The sequence below is a fragment of the Mauremys reevesii genome, linkage group 10, assembly GCF_016161935.1.
Source record: "Mauremys reevesii isolate NIE-2019 linkage group 10, ASM1616193v1, whole genome shotgun sequence".
Classification (NCBI taxonomy): Eukaryota; Metazoa; Chordata; order Testudines; family Geoemydidae; genus Mauremys; species Mauremys reevesii.
The window spans coordinates 18,133,143-18,155,420 of record NC_052632.1 but is presented as its reverse complement, the minus strand read 5'-3'; the positions used below and the strand labels follow the sequence as shown (position 1 = coordinate 18,155,420).

General features: G+C 43.4%; 1 protein-coding gene, 1 long non-coding RNA gene and 1 other non-coding gene across 7 annotated transcripts in view; all 3 read left to right on the top strand.

Annotated features, from left to right (window-relative positions):
* PDE8A (phosphodiesterase 8A) overlaps positions 1-2,158 on the top strand; it is a 255,093-nt gene extending 252,935 nt beyond the window's left edge. For all 4 annotated transcript variants that reach the window (XM_039491037.1, XM_039491039.1, XM_039491036.1 and 1 more), the window contains one exon: positions 580-2,158. In XM_039491037.1, coding sequence (XP_039346971.1) covers positions 580-686 — 107 coding nt within the window. In that variant the 3' untranslated portion in view covers positions 687-2,158. The remainder of the gene's footprint in view (positions 1-579) is intronic.
* An 11,449-nt stretch (positions 2,159-13,607) lies between these two features.
* On the top strand, positions 13,608-21,542 carry LOC120374039. Of its 2 annotated transcripts, none has more exons than XR_005585855.1 (4): positions 13,608-13,710; positions 15,280-15,689; positions 15,906-16,069; positions 19,561-21,542. It is a non-coding gene; the product is annotated as an uncharacterized LOC120374039 (long non-coding RNA). The 2 variants fall into 2 exon arrangements; XR_005585856.1 differs by lacking the exon at positions 13,608-13,710 and adding an exon at positions 13,779-13,961.
* LOC120374186 lies at positions 16,903-17,033 on the top strand. Its single transcript, XR_005585923.1, has one exon.
* Positions 21,543-22,278: the final 736 nt, after the last annotated feature.

Sequence of the window (22,278 nt, the reverse complement as noted above, 5' to 3'; positions counted from 1 at the left end):
TCAGGCAAAATTTAGTTTCTTCTCAGTTATTAAATGACTAGCTAGCGTTCCATAAAGGAACAAGGCATGTTAAGTGAGCTCACTTTGTTACCATACTATTCATATTCACCTGGGCCACATATTTTTTTATAACAATTTTCTAATTCTTGAAAATGCTATAGAAAAAACAGGTTGAATTCCTTTTGAGAACGGCTTACAGTATATCAACCATTTCTTCTCCATTGCTGTCATTAGTGATTACAAGTAGTCAGAATTGTGACACACTCATAAATGGCAAATCAGCTGTGCACGTAACTGGAATTTTATCAAGCATAATAGTTACAGTCACAGTATCTATGTCCTTGATAGAAAACTGGTGCCTTCCTGATTGCAATACAATTGCTAAATATACTTACAGTATTCTTGTAACTTTCCTGGGAAGATGTAGAAGACAAGAACCATTTCAAGTATCAGTATAACAGATTTAAACCATCCCACTTAATACAGTTCCTCCTGTATTTCAAATTATATTTAAGCAAGTAGAATCATGGAACCATTTCGGTTCTGCTGGCTAACTACATTGTGTCCTTTCTTTCCTAGCATTTGCAGACCTACCAAATTTGATGCAGCATCTGGACAATAACTTTAAATATTGGAAAGGTCTAGATGACAAGAAGCTACGGAGCCTTCGACCACCACCTGAATAGCAATTAGGCCACAGCGTGTAACTTACCTGTCCAGATGCATTTATACTCAAGCTCACTTTTGTTCATGTGATTTCAAATTAGTTTTGATCCCTTCAGTATTACAGTAAGGCTAACCCATGTGCTTGTGGACCTTTCACATTCAAGAGAACATGAGGTCAGCAGCTGACTCCTGCAAACTGCCGTGTATGGACTCAAATGAAGTGAACTTATCAAGCTGAATTACACTGGATTGCTGCAGTACCTGTACTGAAGAGGGTCTATTAGTGAACATATTTTTGCATTATCTTCATGCCAGTATGTGAAGCTTGAAGATCTCCTCCTGAAAAGGGGTGTCCTATAGAAGATTTTGCTTAGTCCTCAAATCTGCAAGTGAAGGAGAAGTATCTGTTAATAGTGACTCACAGCTTTTATGAGAAAGCTCCTTGCTTTTTATAAGCACTTAAGAACAGTTACATATACCAGTCGGACATTTAAAATGCAACTCTTCATGAAGGAGTTTTTGATCTATGAAAAATAGATGTACTCTATTTTTTCACATCACAGAAGGTGCAATCATTCACTTCTGAGCACTACTGAAAGTGAGTTCTCTTAAAGAAATTTAGTAGCAAATGTAAAAAATAACACAACAATTTTTTGAAGTTGATCGTTAGCATCTATTATTAAAATATGTTTTATTTATTTTGTTAGATGTTCAATATTTTCTATGAATTTATAAATACTTAAAAGCCAAAGCCAACTTTAGATGCATTACAAATTTACATGATTCATACTCATCAATATACATTTAATTGATGTACAGACCTTTTATTTTCATAATGCAAATACAAAATACTATACAATGACACATTTTTATTGCACTGTAAGGATAGATGTGTATGTTTAAATATTGTCTGATTTTATGTTAATTAAAATAAGTTTTATTAAAAGGTCTCACTGGAGAGTAGTAAAATAAACAAGAAATGCATACTGTATAAGCACCAGAACTCCAGCAGTTCTCTCTCACTCCCTGCTGGTGACCACAAGATCTTCCCAAGGTTGCTACTCTTGGTAAAAAATAATAATAATAATAAGTTGGGATGTTCATTTTTTTTTCTTCCCTGTAATTTTCTAATTAAATTCCCTATCAAAAGTCTGCCTTATTTTATACAGTATTTCTACAAAGCATTCCACCGCATAGATTAGGGGGGTAAAACAAAATATTTAATGAATTTCAACATTTTATAGCCAATGTATTTTCCTCTTCAGTGGAAAAAAAAAATAAGAAAATCTTTAATTCCAGAAGTTTGTAAAGGTTGTATACCTTCACCATTTGAATGAAACATTCACAGCAAACACCAGAAAATAATAAAATGTATATTTTAAGAAGTGTCAAAGTTCTAGCAATTTTATTTGAAACATTTTCTTTTTTTCTTTTTTTTTTTAATTTGCACACTATCAGATAGATATGTGAAATTAAACAATTTCTTTTAAAAATATCCCTTGCTGGGTTTTTATTTGTGCTTTGTTTTGCTTTTGGCTTGCCAGCTAGAGTCAGAACTTGCCATCGAGAACTGAGAGTCTGAGCTGTGCCCGTCACAGCTTTCTGAGAACACATGTTGTGCACATTAGTTGCTCTGCCGCTATAGAGGACGGCTCGTCCCCTGTTCTGGGCGCTCACTTGGGCAATCGAAGACCCAGGTTCAGTTCTGCTAGGGTTTGTTTTGAAGGGCTGAAGGTGACGTGGAGCTGTCTGCTGAGATGCTATGAGCAATAGAGCTAGTATGATATCGGTGTATTGTAGTGTAGCTATTATCTGTGAAAGCAAGGGTGAGGTGTTGAATATGCCAAGGAGACAGCAGGACTTGCAGCAATTTATGCCCAGGCAGACAGCCAAGCTTTGGTACCGGAGGCTGTGACTTACATCAGTACAGTCTGCAGTGGGCACGTAGCCCAAACCGGAAATGCTCGGTGTTCAGTCGGCGGAGGGTGGCAGGGTGCCTTTTGATCCTGATGCTGGATATAGGATATATTGCTGAATGGCTGTTGCTGTTGATGGTTGGTTTAAGATGCTGTAGTTGCCTATTTCAGGTGAGGAAGGGTAACAGGTGGGTAGAATTGGCCTGAAACACTCCATTAGCAGGTGTTCATCTGGCAGGAAAGGGTTAATCAGGTTCTGCTGACTCAGCCAGCTCCTACCCTGCCAGAGGTAATGGAGGCAGGAGTGGTGCTGGAGAGCGTGGGCTGAGCAGTCCAGAGGGTGGCGTCCTGGGAGCAGCCGGCCCTGAGAGGGAGGGATTTGAGCTGAATTTCGTTACATTACTGATGACTTTGTGTTTTAGTTACTACAGTCACTGCCCAGGGAGGGGGTGAGATTTGACCCTGCCCACGGGGTGGGTGGGCTCTATTTTGGAACAGGTTGGGAAAGGCTCCTGCTCACATATGCTTTTCAGGTGGGATATTTTGAGCTGCAGAGAAGTATAAAGGGGGATCTGGTTCAGTGCTCCAATCACATCATGCACCCCTTTGTGTCTTGCCGTGCCCCTGCCCTCATCGAACACAAAGTCCTGGTCTTTGCCTTTAAGGCCCTTTGCCAGTTAGCTCCATCCTACCTAAGACATATTAACTTATTGAACCATTGTCCTTGATGGCCCACATTCTCCTGTGCCATCCCACATGCATGAGGAAAACCCACATCAACATTGATAGCGCCTCCACCTTGTTCTCTGTTAAATCCCACCTTAAAACCTGCCTTTGCTGTGATGCCTACAGGTCACTACCCTCGGGCACTGGCTAGGCCAGGGAATAGCTGTGACTTCTGCTTTGCTGCTAAACTCTGCATCATTGTCACATCTTCCTCCTAGCCTACCTCTGCCTATGCGTGTTGTCCACCAGTTGCATGTGTAGATTGTGAGCTGTCTGGTGCAGGGATTGTCTTCTTTGTTACATGCTTGTACAGTACCTACTACCAGGAGGGCCCTGAATCTTGACAAGGGTTCCTAGATGCTAATAATAATAGTGTTGAGTGATTCCAGTCCTTGTAAAACTTGCAGATAATTCCATAATCTGTTATGCAGTTTAAGGGACAGGGATGCTTCATGCAGAGGGATCAGGAGTTCTGCGTCTTATTTTGTCAGGAACCAAGACATCTGCAACCCCCGTTCACCATCCACTTTTGCATAAAGGGCCTGGAAGGGGAGGTGGCCATTCAGCTGCCAGATAATTTGTTTTCCTGGTAATATTGCATCTTCTTTTTCATATAAAGGTTTATTTTTATTCTGTTGTGATTTGCTGTCAAATGCTGGCCAAGGCCCTCCCATTACAAAGGGCCTCAATGTAGGTGATTCAGCAAAAAGGTTCATGCTGACTACATTAGCAAAAAGATTGATCATGGCTTCATCAGATTGTCTACAGTGGAAAGAATACAATGTGGAGGAAGTAATTGCAGTGTAATAACAAGAACCACACATGGGTCAACAGCATCTTAACATCTAAGGGTCAGTATTTCTTCATAAGCATAGTTAAGGCACTGAGTTGTATTAATATTTGGTAGAAGTGATTTGCTTTCCTGTTATAAATGTATGATGCATCATCACTGAAACCATCTGATCGATATATTTAATTCCCTGAAGTTCACACTGAGTCATTAACACCATTACCATCGTGTATGGAGCCATGCTAACCGGCCTCCCAGACCAGATAGATATATAGTCATATTTAATCTGACATAAAACAATCCTTCACAATCACTTAATGTGCAGCCACTGAATGCAGCTCTGTTCACTTCTTTTCCCAATTAAGACTTATTGTCACCTGGAGTAGATTACAGCTAAATGTGATGCACAGCCACCACTGTGTCTGACCCTCCCCTAAAACATCTTCCCACCCAGTAGGCACCCACTGAATATAGTCTCCTTTCCTCGCCAGCCTTGGCAGCTCATGCCTTCCCTCCATCAACCCCAAAAGATTCTCTCTCCCTCTGTTTCTGCAGGACCCTCTCCTCTTTCCTCCTTAGCCTGACAGTCATCTCAGTCCTAAAGACCAGATTTCCAAAGCTCCCTTCAGTGCTGGGGGATGCAGCTAGAGTGCTGCTGCACACCAGCAATCCCTAGCTTCTGGAATGATCTCTTGGGGCCATATGTAGCTGGGCAAAACTTAGTGCCGTCCTGAGGCTGCTCTAAAGTTGTGCCAGGAGCCTCAGAATCAAAGAGATGCAAAGATAGCACAAAGCTGAATTTATCTACCATGCCCCACACCTCCTTTCAGAACTTGTGGCAAGAACAACTCAGCCAGACCCAAAAATCGGGGCCTATGAATTGAGACTATTTCTATCTCTTTCGGCCCATTGCTGCAAGCTCTCTGCCGCTTCCCCCTTCAGCTTCCACCCAGGGATTTTCTCCCTTGCCTGCAGCTAAGTGATCAGGAAAGCCCAGGACCAGAGGAGGGGCCCTTAGGTATATTAGAAAAGAATAGATGACCCTAACTGATTCTCTTGCAGTTTTGTAAATGCAGGACAGAAGACAGTGATTGGTTAGCTCTGGAGGGGCATGGAGGAAAGTGGTGGTGGTGGGTTTTTTGTTTGTTTATTTAATAAAAAAAAACCTTGAGTTCAAAGGGGCCATGGGGCCAATTTTATTTTATTTTTTAAAAGAGTTGGGGTAAAATCAGCATCTTCCTAGCCTCATCATCATCATCATTCATGCCCGTCACCCCAACCGGGGTATGGGCCGCCAACAACAGATCTCCATAGTCTTCTATCCTGGGCCATTCGCTCTAGCCTCTGTCTTTTTGGCATCTCCTTGTAGTGCTTCACTTTCCCCACTATCTCCATTTCTTTCTGGTTCTGCAGTTTAAGCCACATAATGCCAAACTGCTTTCACAAAGGGAGAAAACAAATCCAGAAGACTTTAACTTCAGTTCCGCACTAACAAACCGTATGTTCCGATCAGAAAACTAAAGACAAACCTACTATCCTGTAAGCCTCTGCATCACCCAGGAACAAACTGTTAGTGTTCACAGAAAAGACTTCTGAGAGTGACATCACGTGTTTGTTGCTGGGGAAGCGGCTCGAGGCTCAGAGGGATGTTTGAAACATACATTGTACAAAGCGTTTTCTGACAAATGTCCAGGTTTTATTCCTTATTAGAAGAAAAAGACTGGATTTTGTGCTGGGGAGACTCCAGGCTGCCATGCAGTTGGAAGTCCTCCATGTGGAATCTCCGGCGGCGGGTGATAACTTCCAGCTGCACTCAACTGGGCTAGATTGAACCAGTGACCTACAGGTGAAAAGCTCCACATCCCAATGCCAGTTCCTCAGCCATCCAGTTGCCCCTTTTCTTTCTTTGGTGGCTTTCCCAGATTATACGGCAGCATTGCAAACTCCCTGGCTTCTGGACCCCTTTTAGGCTGTGACTCCACCATTCTCTTTCCTGAGTACTTTGCCATTGATGCCTGCACTGATGCTTCTCCACTGGTGGCAGGAATGATGCTGGTGTGGCAAGGCTCCAGCTGACTGTTGGTGTTTTTTTATCTGCCACGAGCATGTATCTACTTTGGAATAAATTCAAGAACTCATTTGAAATGTGGCCAGGTCTGCTCTGAGCAAGTTTAAATGATGCAGCGTCTGTCTACATTGAATTTTTACCCATGGTTTAGCACATGTTAATTAACACAACTAAATTCTAATGTAGGCAGAACAATGAAGGGTTCTTTTTATGTCTTCAAGGTTTCATGTCTTCAAACAGGATTTTTTATCACTTCCAGGTTTTCAAACAAGCTATTTAGCTTTGTTTGTTGATTTTAAAATATTGTAACTTTGTTGAAACAGTTCAATAGCTAAAACAGCTGGGATTGAATGCTGAAATTTAGCATGGAGATAAATCTCAAACAGCAGATGTGGACATGCTGCAAGATTCATTTTCTGGCCTTAAATTTTATGATCAAATGAGACTGTAATAATGTACCTGTGAGTATAGATGTCAGGAACAGAAGCAGCTCAACCTAGACAGTATTTCTATGAAGTACAGTACATCAGAAGAACTGGCTTTTGATGTTACTTTCAGAGAAAGAGAAAAATCCATTTGTCTGAATAGAAAGTTTCCTGTGAAATATCACTGCAGATTGAAATTTTGCTCACCACAAAATCACTGGCAGTATCAGTGTGAATGTACTGTTCTGTGTTATGACAAAAATCTGACAAGCCAAATTCAGAAAGCTCTCCCCACTATATCATCACAGGCAGAAAGGAAAAAACCCTGAATGTATTTTAAAATAAGCTGTTTAATAGCAAATTTCTTTAAACCACATCAGAGTATATGTCTAACTGTGTTTAGTTAGTTAAACATCAGTGACATATTTAATGCTGGCTCAGTAAATCTTAACAATGTGATATTTGTGTTGCCCTTGCTGAAACTAGAGGCTGTAGTGTTCCTAGATGAGGGGCTGAAAAAGTTGGATCAACCTTAGAAGTACACGTACAACCCCCAGCTTCCCTAAGCAAAATACCTTTCCAATTATATCAGACCATATTCTGAGCTCAATCACTTGGGGGGTAACTCCACTGATTTTAACATAGATACTCCATGTTTACAGCGATTTTAGCTGAGCTCAGCGTCTGATTCAATGAGCATTGTTACTTACCAACAGATCCATCTCTTCAATCTTTTTGGCTTCCTAGGGTGAATCTGCCAGTAGACGGGTCCCTGACACACAGACTCTACATTTACATAGCTCTGTCCTGAGCCTGCAAATGTCAAGGCTGAGTAAAGTTCAGACCCATCCCGCACATTCCAATTAACTCCTCTGTTTTAAGATTTGTGTTCCCAGACTTCAGAATTGGTGTTTGTCAAATCAGTCCCACTGGGAACTCATTAAATGTGTCTTGCATAATCCTGGTCTCAGAACTGTGGGAGACTTTCTAGAGAAGAAAGGCCATAAAGGAACTGTGAAGTCTGGTCTAGCTGAAATTATGCAGATTTTCTAAGACAATGGTTTCACCTTCAAAGACGAAGTACCTGGGCCGTGTAGCTTTACTTGACTGTCAGTTGCCTCTGTGGTATGTCTACACTAGCAACTAGTGGACCTTTTTTAACCATTGGTGCAGCTCCTCTGACGATAGCAATGGAGTGAGACCAAGCATAGACAGGGTACAAGTGTATTTACCGCTGTTGGTCTAACCCTGCAGAGTTACAATGGTACAAACACCTGTGCTCTTTCTACTCTGGCACTTCCAACACTGATATTGCTGGTGGAGCTGCACCCATAGTGAAATACTGGTCTAACTTTTCCGATGGCAGATAAGGTCCATTTACAAAAGGTGCCTTATTTGTTGGTTGTTTTTTGTGTTTGCTTTTCATATGAGAATTAGCTCCTCACTTCTTATCATACAAAAAGGGCACTGTGACCAGATCACCTGTGCTATAACATATCCCCGAGAATATGGAAATTTTGAGATGATTTCACATCAACAAGACACTATTTTTCATAATAAACTAGTTGTCAAGTTTTTTGTACCCTAAACGGGTAGACCACAGTGCAAGAGCGACTGTCTCAGAACCAGGAAAGTTTCTACCTAGGAATGTACTTTTCATGTGTTATTACCCCATACAAAGCTTGCCTTTGACTGTCCAAAGGTTAGGCCAGTCCTCCAATTAATATTAATTTTCCTTCTCACTTTAGGCCTTTTACAATGCACAATCTGACCTTTTCATTTTTCTATTGTCTCCCAGGCTTAAATGCTCCCCGATCTGCCAGCCCCCATCTTCTGGAACTATTCTGTCTAATGCATGTTACTTTTGGTGAGCCATTTAAAATGCATTTTATGTGGCAATAATTAATATCAACAAACAAAACAAAGGGGCAGCAACAGGGCTTATGACTAGGGCTTCTAAGTACTATGGTATATAAAGATCTTTTTTCTCCAAAATTGTCTATAAAAGTACATGTGTATAGACAAGTTTAACTCTTTGCTCTGGCTACAAATACAGGTGACAGCAGTTAGAGCCTTCTACCGGAGCTTGAAATACAGCTATTCTTTCACCCCATAACGGAAAAGGCTATTATGTTAGGGATCCAAACACTGGGTTTGGATTACAGTCATGTCAAGGCACTGGGAAGATCTGAATCCCAAGTCAGTTACACAGTTTCATTCAAGACATACTGGCATCATAAAGAAGGCAACCAATCCAAGAGACACAACTCAGCCTCAGAAATAGGGTGTGTGATGCCTTTTTCACACATGGCAACAGCTAAAAAGTCTACATTTATTGCTAGATAAAATAGATAGATCTATATGGGGGGGTGCCCCTTTTGCCTGATTAGCATATTTATGTATCAAATCAAGGGTTAATATGGAGATGGCTACCGAGCAAGAGAGCAGGTTGCAGCTATCATGATGCTAGGTCTAGAAAATGGTGGTTGTAAAATTCTGGTAGACGTGAGCCAGAAACATGTTTTCTTTAAGACTGATGGACTGTAAGGAAGTTACACTGCATCTGAGAACCCTTTCTCATGTGTCAAAGTGAGTGAGCTCTCTGAGCATGCTCAGAAGATTGGGGCTTAGTGGAATTGGCATAAATCATTGTAGGCCCTGCACTTCCATGTATGGGAATGGGAGAGATGTGACCTTTTCCCCCGTGTTCGTGAGGGGGTGTTGTTGAAGAACAAAGTTCAAGCTCTGAGGGATCAGAGTGGAAAAAGCTGTAGCTCATAAATCAGACTTAAGCTTCAGTGAAGTCAGGCCACTGAAGTTACATTAAGGGTCTGCAGACAAAATGGACAGATTTTATCTGCAAGCAGCGTCATCACCGGTCAATACTGTGGCCTCTTTCTCTTCTTTAAAGCTTTAATATCAGAGCAGTCAAAGCCCCTGACCTCCCCCTTCAAATTGCCTCAAGTTAATAATAGAACAGCCAATAGTTAGCACAGGCTTGAAAGAGCCTTTGCTCTTTGCCTCCCATCGCACATGCTAGGCTACTGAAGTGTTTACTGTATCAGGTTTCAGCAACATTTGGAGCAACAGTCATTTTCCAGAAGGCTGATGACCAACTCTCCTTTTCTGCAGGTCCAATTTACTTATACCAGGGACCGGGACATTCAGCACCAGGGTCTGAGAACCTAAGTTAGCCTAGCTCACTGAAGTTACTCTGGCCACACTGGTGCTGCACACGCCTCTGTGTGTCAGTAGGACTTCAGGGGCTATATCCCATAGTTCTTTGTGCTCAGTAAGCTGACCTGCCCTATGATTCTTTCCCAGTGAACTGTGGGAGCACTTGTCTGTCCCTCTGGGCACACAGGGAATTGTGGGAAGACACTGAAGGACTATCAGCACTCAAGTGATTTAGCCTGCATCCTCGTTCCCAAGTGGGCAAGTTACTAGCCCAAATGAAAGCAGAACTGGGGTTCTAACCCATACTCCCACCTGGGCCAGCTAGTGAAGACATACCCCCAAGCCTCAGTCTGTTCAGATTTATCTAAGCACTATGTCCTTCTCCCTTTCACTGTTTGCTTCAGTTGGCTCTGCACTTCCCAGCGGATTTCAAAGTGAAACTTACTGTGTTCATGAATTTCTCTTTGTAGTGGAGATGGTGGCAGAATAAAACAGCATAGGGGAACTGGGAAGAGCAGCTCTGCTACTATTAGTAGCCTACTAACCCCCACTAAAAGAAAATTTTACAAATCTAGACTATAAATAGACAAACACAATGCTTATGGGACATATTTATTTGAACAAGAGTTTAATTACATAGGAAATCATGAAATATTTCTGATTCTGCACCAGCACAATATATGAATGGATTTACTACTGCAGTCTACTTGCAGTTCAGCATCAGAACAAAGATTTAAAGTGACCCTCTGCAATTTTATGACCAAAACAATACTGTAAATATAATAAGGGAATTAGTCTCTAGAGATCTAAAAGTATCTTGAAAAGAAAAATTTGTGGGTGTATTCACATAAGAAAAATTACCCAAAGTTTAAAAAAAAATCAAAATGGTCTTTAGCACCCAGTCCACCTGAAACTGTCAGCAGTCTTGGAGGCTGTAGTTACTGGTTTTGGAGCAATGAAAAGCTTGGCCTGCCAGGGAAATGAAGATCAGGAACTCCACCAGCTCTGCTTCAAACACTTTTGAGAATGACTTTACTGCTTCAAAAAAAACAGGAGTACTTGTGGCACCTTAAAGACTAACAAATTTATTTAAGCATGAGCTTTCGTGAGCTACAGCTCACTTCTTCGGATGCATAGAATGGAACACACAGACGGGATATTTATACATACAGAGAACATGAAAAGGTGGAAGTATGCATACCAACAGGCAGAGTCTAATCAATTGAGATGAGCTATCGTTAGCAGGAGGAAAAAACTTTTTCAAGTGATAATTAAGATGGCCCATAGAAGGTGTGAGGAGAACTTAACATAGGGAAATAAGATTCAATTGGTGTAATGACCCAACCATTCCCAGTCTTTGTTTAACCCACAGTTAATAGTATCTAGTTTGCATATTAATTCAAGTTCAGCAGTTTCTCTTTGGAGTCTGTTTTTGAAGTTTTTTTGTTGTAAAATTGCCACCTTCAAGTCTGTCACTGAGTGGTTAGAGAGGTTGAAGTGTTCTCCCACTGGTTTTTGAATGTTATGATTCCTGATGTCAGATTTGTGTCCATTTATTCTTTTGCGTAGAGACTGTCCGGTTTGGCCAATGTACATGGCAGAGGGGCATTGCTGGCACATTGCTTCAAACACTCTTGATTCTCAAAGTTCTCTTGGCACCTTAAAGACTAACAAATTTATTTAAGCATGAGCTTTCGTGAGCTACAGCTCACTTCTTCGGATGCTGTAGCTCACGAAAGCTCATGCTTAAATAAATTTGTTAGTCTTTAAGGTGCCACAAGTACTCCTGGGTTTTTTGCGGATACAGACTAACACGGCTGCTACTCTGAAACCTGTCAAAGTTCTGTGGCTCTCATTCATCTATGGGCCAGCGCTGAGCCCAGTCCACAGAGTGAGTGCGGAGGCAATACAATTGCCAGAGGCCAAAAAGTTATCTGCTTAAATCTTTGCAGGCTCCAGCCCTAAGTATAAAAAGGAAAAGAAGAACAAAAGGGCCAAGAGGCAAAGTGCAAGGGACACCCAGAAGATGGTGACATTTGGGGGAAAGAAGGAACATTCATGCAAAGAGTAAATAAGAGTCAAAACAATGAGAGAGGCCAGATCCTCAGCTGGTGTAAATAGACATAACTCCCTTCTCCAGACTTCACTGCCCATCTATCAGCTGAGCCTCTGGGCCCTGTCAAAATCACTTCTCAAGAAAATGTATCTTTGAAACTAATGTAGGCCCTAGAAATAAGAGTCTGGATTTGTCTAGCTCATACTCCCCTCTCTGCTTGAGCCTGCACTATACTTGATGAACTGTCTGTGTGACTGCTCTTTGGCTTGCTCCAAATTCTAAAGTTAGCTGCCTCTTCCTTTGCAGTGAGAAATTGCCGCTGTGTTCTGCTGTACATCAACTTTTCTAATTACTGGCTCTGGTGTGTTTGAACAGTAGCAATTTGTTACGTGGGCTCTGGCAGCCTCCCACAGAATGTGATAAAGGGAGGAAGGAGTGAGGTCTAAGCAGATGCTTATCAGAAACCTAGTGACGGTGCCACCATTGAGAATCAGCATGAAATGTATAATTATCCTGTCTTGGGGAATGTTTTACTTTAGTTATGGGGCTGTACGGACTCCTTTCTCTGAAAATGCATGTGAGCAGCAGTTGTAATGTTCCTTCCCACAACAGGATCTCATTAACTCATTGTGCAGGAGGTCAGACTAGATGATCATAATGGTCCCTTCTGACCTTAAAGTCTATGAACTACTGTTAAGCCCCTGTGAGGTTTGTGGACAAAGGGCTAAAACACCAAAAAGCTGCCAAAAAGGTAGGCTCTTCTGACAAAATCTAAGCTCCTGTATGAAGTTTAATCAAGTGCTCAGGGTAAACTGTTCTACCTTTGCCCTGGTGTTGCAGCCTGGCTAGATAAACTGCAGCAGCAGCAGCAAAGGTGAGAACTAGAACTATCTAGCTACCCAGTTTCATCTACTGCCATCCATCACTGTCCATCCCACCCAGCTCTATTCATTTAGGGCAAAAATTTCAAACCTGGGTACCTAAAACGAGGCTCCTAGGCCAACATTTTCAAAGGTGGCTAGTGATGTTGGGTGCCCAACCTGAAACACCTCAAAAGATCCTGATTTGCAGAGGGTGGGTCCATAGCACTCTCTCTGACAAGCAAGGCCTATGTAGTTCAAGCTGGGTGCCTATAATTGTAGCATCCAAAATCACTAGGTACTTTTTGAAAAATGTGCCCTAAATCCATATTTGTCTCCTGTAGCCTGTTTATTTTGCACTTGCATAAAGTTAAACACGGGTGTTTTGGGGGTTTGTAGGATCAGGGCCTGAGGAAACTAGACCAAGGGCCTAGCTCCCTTGGAAGTTAATCTCAGCCGTGTGGGGTCAGAACCTTTGAAAAAGGCTTGAGACGCTCAAGTTTAAAAATCTTGGCAGCGGTGTCTGCATTTATAGTGAGTTATAACTAACCCCGGGAAAGATGCACGTTGTAAAATTACAACTGTCTGTGTTTCAAACAAACCAACCAGCTTCCCCCAAAACCAGCAACAGGGATCGTGGCTAAGGAGCCAACCCGAACACTGCCCTGCACCCTGTATCGGCCCGGGGGGGTTAGGGACAAATTCCGAACAGGTCCTAGTGCTCCGGCAAACAACAGGCTCTTGCAAGGGGCTTGAATAGGCCGCGCCCCATCTCCCCTCCCGAGTGTCAGTCACAGCTCGGCGGGCCAGGCCGTGGCCCCCAGGAGTGGGGAATGGCTCACACCGAGTCAAGGCTCTGGTGCATCCCCCCACCCCCGGGCAGCCGCCGCCGCCGCTGCTGGAGGGAGGCGGCTACGCGAGGGCCGGGCCGGGCCCCAGCGCGCTAGGCCCGGCGGGCGGAAGCAGGAAGTCGCTGCAGCGTGCGGCGCCTTTGCAGCCGTGCGAGAGCGAGCGGAGCCGGCCGCTGTAAGTGCCCCGCGGCCCTCCGCGCGCCAGCGTCTCCTCAGCTGCCGGCCGGCCGGGCTCGGGCTCTGGCCCGGCACGGGAGCCTCGAGCGCGGCGCCCGTGGCGATGGCTCCGGACCCCCGCGGGGGTCGCGCTGCAGCTAAGCCCTGGGCCTCCCGCTCCGCGCAGCCCCGCGGGCAGCTGCACAACGGCCTCGCCTCTGCCCCAGGCTCCCGCCTCTCGGCGCCGGCCCGAGGCCTGGCGGGATCCAGGTAGGGGGAGGCCGCCCCGGAGCTAGACCCCGGTGGGGGTGAACGGGCGGCCCCACCTCTGCACAGGGATTTAGTTCTGGCCTAGCACGTGCTGGGCTCTAGGTCGCTGGTATTTTACCCAGCGGCGAGCAGCGGCCCCTTCGCTGGTTGAGCCAGGAGTCCCCCGGCTGCCTGGCGCCGCGCCCGGACCGCGCCAGCTTCTTGCCTTGGGTGGTAGCCCTGGGAGGGGAGTGTTTCAGCCTGGCCCGCACGTGGCTGCAAATCGTTCAGTAGGATGCTTATAACTCGCTTGTGTTGCGTTACAGCGGAGGTCAGGGCAATATTGCATAATGTGCTCCCTTGAAATGGTTAATTTGAAGGTGTAGATAATTCCTAAGGAGATGGGAAATCTGCCTCGATTGTGGCAATTCTGTGTGCCGCTTTCATGGGGTCTTGTCCTTTTTTGTACCTGCTCTTAGTTTCATAGTGACACACAGGCCTTGTCTTTGCTAGGGTTTTTTCCCTAGAATTTCCTGCCATTGGACACTGGCCGTAGTAAAGGTGGGCGCACTGGTGTAGCAGCTCAGAATCCTGGGGGCCTCCTGGACTGTGACTCCTGGAGAGACAAGCATGGAGTCTCAGTGAAAAGTGCCAATCTGTGTTACTGTTTGAGACAGTCTGGCTTTAGATTACAAAGGCTGACACTCTCTTGAGTTAAGGTTTGAATTAAGTTATGCACACAACCAGAAATGTGTGTGGGATTTTTTTAAATGTTGAAATAAGCAATGAAAAGACTCCGTGGGCTCCGCCTCACCACAAGTCTGATAATGCCAGTGTATGGCTATCTAGCATGCAGAGGTGCATGTATATTCTAATATGTAGTTCTATTTGTGCTGTTAAAGGTGCATGTTTAAGGAATTGTGTGTTCCAGCCAAAGAGTGTAATTTTAGTAAGTGCTTAAGTGACTTAGGTGCCTAATTCCTATTTTCGGAAGTCAGTTGGGAACCTGAGTCTCATTGACTTTCAGTAAGATTTAGACTCCTAAGTCACAGAAAATGTTACCTTATGTCACACGAGCATCTGTCTTAACTCTGCAGAGTTGGCATGATCTCATTCCAGGTGATGGCCTACCCATAACAACAGCAACATGGACATAAACTGATCATAGGAAACATTTTGTGCTAATTTTAGTAGAAAATTAATAGTGCAGTAAGGCACATAGAGGATCATCCCAGTAATTACTGCCTTATCTTGGAACAGGGAAAAAAAACTTGGCCAGGATTTTTTTTTTAACTTCTTTCTATCAAAGACCAACATAAAAAGTGTGTGTTTTCCTTAGGCGTGACTGAAACTGGCCAGAAATAAAATGACCTTAAAGATGGTGGTGATGAGAAGCAGCCTTGAATCTTCTGCTGAGCAACTTTGGTCACCTGGGGAAGGTTCACAGGAAAATAATGCCAGACGCACAGCAACACAGTAAAAATTCTGGCCTCTCCCCATTGATGTTGCAATGGAAATGCCATAAGGGCGAATATCCTCTGTGCAGATGCCCCTGTGCTGGTGCAGAGCCAGCACCATCAGCTTTGTGCTGCCTCCGCAGCAACCCTGGGCAAAGGGATGTTCCAAGGCGGAAGTGAATTATGGACAAATTAGAGGAAGGAAGAGGCATGGATGGGGCCTGCATCCCAGCAATTCTGCACCTTGCGATCTACCACCATAGAAGAAGAGTTTGAAAAAGAACCATGCATTGTAAGTAAAATTAATTGTGCTTAAAGGTTTGGCCTTTTAACAGCAATAAAACTGCATGTAGCTAGCCCTCAAGGCAGATGGTGACTGCTGCTCAGTCTCTAGCACCCTCTTGTGTGGTAAAGGGGCTGTGTGTGATTGTTAAGTTTGCTGTGTAGTAAGCCTTAGAATACCTTCTTATTTGTAACTGTCTGTCTTCATTGTATACATTCATTCTAGGTGCATCAATTGATGGGATCCGCCAGCATGACTTGTAAACACACTGGAGAAGTCCCTTCCGTCACTTGAGTGCCTCTGCACTTCTTCCAACAGTGACTTCACTGGGCCCCTTGCCAGCTAGCATAGAAGCTTCTCTGACCTCAGTGTTTTCTCAAATTGGAAAGGTAAGCACTGCAGGAGCCAATCAGTCTTCATGTTGTCTACGGGATTCTTGCTGTTGGGGGTGCATTGGCCTGAAAAGCACTCGTAGACCAAAGCTGTGTCAAGGGAAAGCTCAGACTGTCCATGCAGCCATCACTGCACTATCTCAGGTATTACAGTTCACACTAAAACTAAGTCTTGTGTCTACATAGGTTTTTGTGAAACTCTCACACTATATGACTAGCTCCATTCCAGCTCCACTCGTGGTAGGAATGTGGTGCGCTAGTATAAACTGGCCAGTGGTGTCTTCACCACCGTAACCATGGCCATAACTCCTACAGCATGTGTTGGTGATGCAGTGGGAGAAACACCTGAGCCCTATGTACATTCTTTGTAGCACCACTGGAGCTACGCTAGTGTTAATGCAACTGTAAGAGGGCAAAAACTTCTGTGTAGACAGGGCCTCTCCAATGACCTTGAAACCAGTGAAAATTATGTGGTCAGCTCTTAGTGGAATGCAGACTGTGGGTTAAAGCTGAATATTAAATAAGAGTTTGTTCCATTACTGTGGTGCCTTCTGCACATTTTATGTCTGTTTTAATATGCATCTCCAAAGCATAATACCGTAATATGGTTATCAGTGCTAAACATTATTGATCAAGTGCCTAAAATAGGGTGAGTATAAAAATGCCTATGGGCTTCAAACCTATTAATCCTTTAATAGAAAAAAGGAGGGTTAAGCAACAGCTCCCAAGGGGAGTGAGGAAGCCAAGTGAGTTACGGCACTGGACTCTGATGCAGGAGAGCTGGATTCAATTCCTGGATCTCCTATGAGGAGTTTCTTACTGATGTTCACCTGGAGGACTAAGAAAGTAGAGCCCGTGAAGTCAAGTTGACTCTACTGATACTATCCTCCTAAATCAAACGGTAGAAGAACAGGGCCTGTCTCTGAGGTGGAGTCAGGACCTACTTAAGCTACCAACAGTCACTGTTCACTTATTTTGGAAATTCTTATGGCAGTTAAAGGGATGCTGCCAAGTTAAAAATCAAGTATTGTAAAGAAAATGTCCTTGTTATGTGTCTGTAAGAACTAATTAGCTTGTTAAAATGGAAGGAATTTTAAAATTCCATTTACCTTTCAACCCCTTTCACAAGTGGCATGGTGTTTTAAGCCTGTCACATTGCATGTTGTTAAATTCACGCTATTGGCCTTTTGTATCTTGTGTAACCTGGATTTGTTTGCTTGTAGCATCCTAGAGCCCTTCATTCCAGGCTCCTCTTCTGACTGGATGGTGATAGAAATGGGATGGAAAAAAAGATTGTTAACCAATTGCAAGCTGTAATTGTGTTTCCTTAGTATCCCTTGCTTAGTGACTGTCTCTTGGACTTGTCAGCTCTGCAGCTGGTAGATTCATGCTGCATGTCCACAAAATGCAGTCTTTTAAAACAGCGTCATTTGATGCCCTCAAGTGGTGACACTGTGTACTGGTGCTTTGAATTAGCAGTGGACAATTGAGATGAAATAGCAACAGTTACTGTAGATTGACTGGTACTAAATATTTGGTACCACTGCTGGAAAAAATACCTAGTGCCTTAGTGTGTTTGATCAGGGGGGATGGAGACTCTTGCAGTTAAGGCACTGTTCTGAGATTCATGGGATCTGGATTCAATCCCCTGCTCTGCCATAGACTCCCTGTCTGACCCTGGGTAACTTATTTATCATTATTATTTGTATTATTGTACAAAGGACCTCTGTGTATCTCGGTTTTCCCATCTGCAAAATGGGGTTGGTCTTTCCTTACCATGGACGGTAGTTTGAGGGTAAATTTGTTAATGTGTGTGAAGTACTCACATATTACAATGATGAGGAGGCGCTATTAAAAAAAATAGATTTTTAGAAAAGAGATTCCCTTCCATCCGTTGGTTATACATATGCTTTCTCAGTAACCTGATCCCATATTGTTGTTCACATCCTTGTCAGTCTAGAGTAATAGAATAAAATATCCCTGTGAAGAACAATGAAGAGAAATCTAAAAAGTAAAACTTTTGACATTCTCTAAAATCCTAACACAGATTTAGCCCAAACACCAGCACAGAAAGAGTCATGTGCTCAACACAACATTTATTGCATTTAAAGAGCGAATGAATCCAGCATGCTCTTTAGCAATTACAGGAAGCTTGTAATCTAGTCAATTAAAGAATAAAGGAGTAGCTTGGGTATTATCCCTGCTTCTCAGCCTCCTGCCAGGGTTTGTGGCCTTACCATCATTTTCCTGCTTACAAAATGGTTTTTTTCCTCCCCTCTTACTCTGCAGAGACCCACTCATGAACCAAAAGGGGAAGCTCAGAATACAGTGACACAGCCACAAAGGGCCACCATCAGTGTTGTCTTAGTCTTTTGCAGCAGCTATGCTTGCCCAGAGGGGCTGTACCTCTTGCCCCTGGTAAACAGCACCAGCACAGGAGTCTCTGGGCTTCCCTGGAAGAAGTTCCCAGTCCAGAGACATTCTGGGGTGGATCTGGGGGAGGCCAGAGGTGGGAAGAGCTGGGGTGGTCATACGCTCTGGCAATTCCTTCCTGCTATATTACTGCGAATGCAAGTTAAAGGAGCCTTTGGGGTTGAGCCTAGCCTATGCTGGGGGGCTGCAACATGCCCTAAACAGGAAGGGCACAAGCCACCTTCCTTCAGTGCTGCCCTTGTGTGAGGAGGAATTTGGTTTTGTGCTGTCAAATGCACAAAGTAAACTGAGGATGTAAAGAAAATACCGATGGCGCTCAGGAGATATTAGCCTTGGGTGGTGGTGTAACAGAAGTGAGCAAGCCATTTTCAGAGAGAAGCATAGCTTGTTTTAAATTTCCTGGTGTCTCTTTACATGGGCTACTCCGACAATGAGCCAAACTTTCATTAGCCAGTCCAGAGGGGAGACTTGGTTTTGCTTTATTCAGATAATCTTCCTGCCCAAAGGAATGGCTCGGGCACTTAAATCAATAATTAAGCAAATGTTCTAACTGTACCATTCTTCTATCAAATAAACCCGTATGGCAGTGTTATTAGTCTGCTGTGGGGTTGCCATGGTTAACAAGTAAAAACCCATTCTAGCTCCAGTAGGAACCTCATCCGTTATCTTCAAATGCAGGTTTCAGTCAGGCATGCTCTCATTATCTTGTGTAAAGATGCACTGAACTTTCTCTTCTACAGTTGGCACATGTGCAAAAACTCTGGGCTGATGTAACTTCCTACGGCTCAATAGATCTTGAAATGGAAATGGCGTCTTAAATACAGAGGGGTGTGTTTAAAGATTACTCATAGTGACAGCTGATTTTAAAAAACTCAGGTTGCTTGTGCCTCTTCTTCTGCTTTATAAATATTTAAGCAAGCAACAAGCTTTGGATTCCCTAGAAAGATGCTTGGGCTACAGCCAGCCAGTAACGTTTTTATTAAGCAAAAGTCAGCAAGCTCATTTCCTCTGTTTGTAACCTGGTAGCTAACTGTTGTGTATTTGTTCTTTTTTAGATGTTTCTGTGGCTGTCTTTGCCAGTCATGTGCCATCCCCTATAGTGAACACAGAATCCTATTGTGCTCAGCACCCAGTTCAGTAGTAAACCACCCGGCTTGCTCCATCCATCAGAGTCATAAAGCAAGCAACACGATGACCTAGGTCCGGTACTTCCACAGGCCCCCATTGCCAGAGCAATCTGAGCCCCTCGCAATGATGTATCCCCACTGCATCCTGGGGAGGTGGGGAAGTGCTATGGACTCTGATGACTGCTTACCAGCTGGACTATGTTCTGGACCAGGTTCTTGGTCACCGTGAACTAAAGAATACGTGGATGGTGCAAGAATATAGATATGGATGAAAGACTCTTTAGGATGTAACGCTGTTAGTGGTGAGTGGCATCATTCGAGCCGAGGTCAAGGAGAACACCTGTGTCTGGATGGAAGCCAGCAGTCATTTAATAAGCCTATTTTGGGAAAGGTTCTTCCTCCTCTGCCTTAAATGACATGGTTAATGCTGCCTCCTCAGAAGGTTACTCAGTCATCTTAATACTTCTCTTATGTCGTCTTGTTTTTGTTTTTCTTCCAGATTTTGAGTAGTTTTTCCTTCAACATGGGAGAAGATGTCTGATTCTAGAGGACTCTTTAATTTGGCAGATAGGGGCATAACAAGGTCCAGTGGCTGGAAGTTGAAGCTGGACAAATTCAAACTGGAAATGATGCCCTTATTTTTAAGGAAGGGTAATTAGCTATTGGAACAACTTAGCAAGGGATGTGATGGAGACCCCATCACTTGAAGTCTTTAAATCAAGATTTAAGGGACCGATTCTCAGCTGGTGTAAATTGTCATAGCTCTGACGTCAGTGGAGCTAGGACAGTTCGCACCAGCTAAGAATCTGGACCTTGACGTCTTTCTAAAATACGTGCTCTTGGCCAACTGCAAGTTATTTGACTCAGTGCCAGAATTACTGGGTGAAACTCTCCGGCCTGTGTTATACAGGAAGTCAGATTAGATGATTGCAATGGTCCCTTCTGACCTTAGAATCTGTGGATTGTTGCTAGGATCAACTCTAAAAGGTGATGCTGTACCTTGATAGATTGCTATTGCCAGACATCTTCAGAGAGGAGCTAGCAGCAGTCATTGCTTTCATCTTAAATTGTCAGCACGCACCTGAATTGTTTCTCTTATTCCTGTAATGCTGGTATCTGGTTTTTCAAGGCCTGTGTTTATTCCTATGGAATGTGTATTTTGCAGACTTGGTTCATTCTTGAAGCATCCTTTGGTATGTAAAGATGTACCAATTATTTTGTAATATGAATACTAAATAAATGTGCATTACTGCATTTAGCTAATTATTCTTGATTTAATGTAAATAGCTTTGTTGCACTTGGGAAGCTACCTAAAGCTGGAATCCTTCCAGGCTTGACAGCTGGAATATAGCAAGCCTTCCAGTACCTTAGTGTGCCTGATATTATTCCTAAGTGAAGTCCAAACAAATAAATTGCAACTGAAATCAAATGTTGGGTCAAAGTACTTCAAACCTGGGTTGGGGAGCCCTCACGCCAAGGGCACAGCATCAAAGACAAGCTCCTCGATTCTGTTCTCCTTTGCTGCAGTCGTGAGGTGTGTATGAATAGATTTGAGAGTGGCAGTACAGTTGGCATCTAAGGGTGTGAGCGTGGCTAAGTAGCGCATGCTAAAAATGATGCCTGCAGCTTTTATTTGCAGGCAGCATAGTGCCATGAAGAGCCTAGTCTGCAGTTTTGCTGAAAAACTGAATGAGAAGCATGGGCATTTTATAAAATGTCTTTAATGACTGAGCGTATAATGCATAGTTGATTATTTCACAAGGCCTCACTTAGTGGCAAAAGCTGATGATTCACGTGAGAGGGAGGCGTATTTGATTATCTTGTTTCATAGACTTCATGCAGCTGCGAAATACCTGACTTTAAGATTAGCTTTATGGTATTTGTGTAAATTATGAGCATGTTTGGCTTCATCTGACAACTGTGTGGTGATTAAGCTCTTTGCTTTTCTGGTCATCTTTGTACAGCTCTCTGTCAAACATAAACAAGAATAGAAATCACTTGCTTTTGTGTAAGAAATGATCGTCAAAAGATACTGGCGTTACTTGTGCATAAAAGCAATGCAGACTGCCATCCTCACTCTGGGTACCTCTCTTTGAGCTGGGAGGTATGATTCCAAGCATGCATAGATATAGTGGGGGTAGCATGGATGGTGCCTCAGGCTAGCCACCTCACAACATACCCAGGGCATCTGGGTGGGTATGTACTTGGGTGCCAAGCCTGAGTCACCCCCTGTGCTACCCCAGCTACATGCCTACATTTTAGTGAGTTAGCATGGGTAGGAGTCCTTGTGGCACCTTAGAGACTAACAAATTTATTTGAGTAAGCTTTCGTAGGCTACAGCCCACTTCATCAGATGCATAGAATGGAACCTCTCTGGTCACGCAATAACAGACTTAAAGGTGGCAATCGTGCAACAGAAAAGCCTCAAAAACAGACTCCAAGGAGAAACTGCTGAACTTGAATTAATATGCAAACTAGATACCATCAATTTAGGCTTGAGTAGAGACTGGGAATGGCTGAGCCATTACACACATCGAATCTATTTCCCCATGTTAAGTATCCTCACACCTTCTTGTCATTATCACTACAAAAGATTTTTTTTCTCCTGCTGATAATTGCTCATCTTAATTAATTAGCCTCTTAGAG